This window comes from Littorina saxatilis, linkage group LG5 (genome assembly GCF_037325665.1).
Source record: "Littorina saxatilis isolate snail1 linkage group LG5, US_GU_Lsax_2.0, whole genome shotgun sequence".
Lineage (NCBI taxonomy): Eukaryota > Metazoa > Mollusca > Gastropoda > Littorinimorpha > Littorinidae > Littorina > Littorina saxatilis.
In genome coordinates this window covers 16,983,333-16,985,882 of record NC_090249.1, presented here as the reverse complement: position 1 = coordinate 16,985,882, position 2,550 = coordinate 16,983,333, and the positions used below count along the sequence as shown (strand labels likewise).

Sequence of the window (2,550 nt, the reverse complement as noted above, 5' to 3'; positions counted from 1 at the left end):
CAACCCCCTGCAATCAGTAAGTGTCTCTGTTGTCGTCGTTTGTTAAATAAGACAACAGGTTCATTTCACGGTAATACTTTTTCAGTTCCTTTCATTTAATCAGGTGTCAGCGGTTGAACTTTAAGTTACTCTAACTCCGTGGTTGTAATGTCATCAACAGCCAAACAATACTCAAAAACGAGACATGTTAGTTCTTGGAACGTTTTGTTTTTGACAAAACAAGACACTCACAAGTACATCGACCTAATGGTCTTTACATTGGACAGACAGACACATAAATATTAGACAATTTTTTTTTTAAATAGAAGACTAAGCTGAGTGTCCGTACGATGTCTGACAAGATGGCCAGAGTAGCCATACTAATAAGGCTCCCCAAACTGTGCGTGCCTGCGTCCTATACGCACTAGAAGCTGACGTACCAGAAATTCATGAAGGGAGTCCCAAGACGCACTGAAACTGAATAGAGCGGGTACTGGGACGCACTACATATCCGTTTCCATACGTACCTTCAGTACTGTTTTCAGAAAACCTTCAGCCAGATCTGTACCGACACAATTTACAGAGTCAATCCAACCCATATGACTTGTGTTCGGACCCTATAAAGGTCCACTGAGGGGGTCCAAGGACCCCCCTTTAAATTAACGTTTGGGGTCCAGGGACCCTCTAGGTAGAAATCCCAAAAGCTCCACTGACTCAACGTACCTTCCTCCCTATTCTCCTGTGATTTCGTTACAAACATTTCATTCAAAAGTTACCCTGGAAACGCATTTGGTCTTCTTTAGTCTTTAGTGAATTCATCAGCTTTACAGACAAATGAAGTCAACACCCTTTTCATCTTGAAGTCATCAGCCTCAACAGACTTTCAGTATACCAGGAACATTTGGCTGTTGAGAGAGGGATAGGAACACACGAACAGACACGCAAACACAGACACACAGATACAAACTTCTATTTTAATGTTGCACTCATAGTTTATTTACAGAGATGTGTTCGTTCGTGGTGCTGCGTTCGCTCTTTCTTTCGGGTAAGTATGTATTATGTATATTGTTTTATGTAATGGTGAAATCGTGTGCTGCTTATTAAAAACAAAGCTGTTGTCATTAGCCATGCGAAGACAATTGCCATCGGCTGTTATGATTTATGGCGAATTACATTCTTGTTCTTGTTCTTCTTGTTATGCTTGTTTTAGTCAGAAAACGCATAGATAAGATGTTAATGCCATTGTCTTATTGTATGCTACTGATGAAACAAAAAAGAATCCGCTTTTCGAAATTTCTTGCGCAAAATTTGATGATCTGTTGTTCAGCTGAAGTCAAATGAGTCCGTACCTCAGGGGAAACTTATTTTCAAAATCGTAGCGAGCAATATCTACACGCATACGAAAAGACAACAAACGCATAAACAGAAAAAAGAGATGGAAACCATTTGTGTGGGGGTAGTGGGGGATAACTTTGACTGCGGACACAGAAAGAACACGAGGCAAAGCGTTAAAAGTCAGCTCTCAAGTCTTTTTCTAACAATAATGATAATAATGATTATAATGATTATAATGATAGCTTATATAGCGTGAACCACAGTGATCCGTTCTCTCCGCGCTTTACAAATAACTGTGAATAAAACTCACTAAGATTATTGAATTTTCCTTTTACTTCTCGCTGAGCCTATCTGTCCGTCCGTCATGTGTCAGTCAGCCCCCCGACCCCCCCCCCCCCCCCCCCCCCCCGATTTTAGCACCAAAACGGCTCTGAATGTCTTCCTATCTATCAAGTGGGGGTGGGGGGGAGGGGGGAGAGAATTGGGTCAAGTTTTTGTCTAAAGTACATAAAGGATAGTTATTTGATTTTTAAGGTCGGTAATATACCGTATGGCTCGAACTGATTTGAGTAGACTTGTTTGTTAACTGTTGTAAAATTTCAAACTCGCGTAGGATTTCTTTTTCTCGCTTTCGCTTACATTTCAGTATTTAAAATAACAACTCGTGTAAATCTGGTACGACACAACAAGCCATGTATTATTCTGTTTATCCTACATACTGTACTTGGGTGTAGGCTACTTAGGTCCCTGTCAGACTAGTTTGACTAACCTCATTTACATGATATACTCACTAGGGAAGTGAACGGTCTTTTTTCTCTCATGGGTGGTCTCTATGATAATTCTTGTTCTTTTTCTAAACATCATCTGACATGCGAAAAGGAAAGAGATGAGCACAGAAAAAAAAATATCACTGCACAAGTGTGGTGTCCCAGGAAGAAAAAAATATGCATTGCAAGGACATGAAGTATATTTACAAAGGATTTACGACAACACTTTCGTACCGACGCCCATGGTTGGCGTTGTGATGGAAATGGTGAGATGCTTTTATTAAAGGCACAGTAAGCCTCCCGTAAACCATCACAGAGCTCCCCGAGCGTCTAAATACAGTACAAGCATACTTCCATTTGAACGCTCACCGAACGGGAACATCCTGGCTGCTTTCTGTCGAGCGTGAGACATTTTCCAAGAATTTATTTTCGTAGACTTGTTCCGTTAACAACAACGGCGCCTCGTTTT

General features: G+C 40.9%; 1 protein-coding gene across 1 annotated transcript in view; it reads left to right on the top strand.

Moving 5' to 3' along the window:
• The first annotated feature begins 846 nt into the window (after nucleotides 1-846).
• Nucleotides 847-2,550, top strand: part of LOC138966427 (NHS-like protein 3) — an 8,261-nt gene continuing 6,557 nt past the window's right edge. Inside the window, exon 1 of the mRNA XM_070338664.1 lies at nucleotides 847-1,024. Within this exon, the coding sequence (XP_070194765.1) occupies nucleotides 985-1,024 (40 nt within the window). The 5' untranslated portion in view covers nucleotides 847-984. The remainder of the gene's footprint in view (nucleotides 1,025-2,550) is intronic.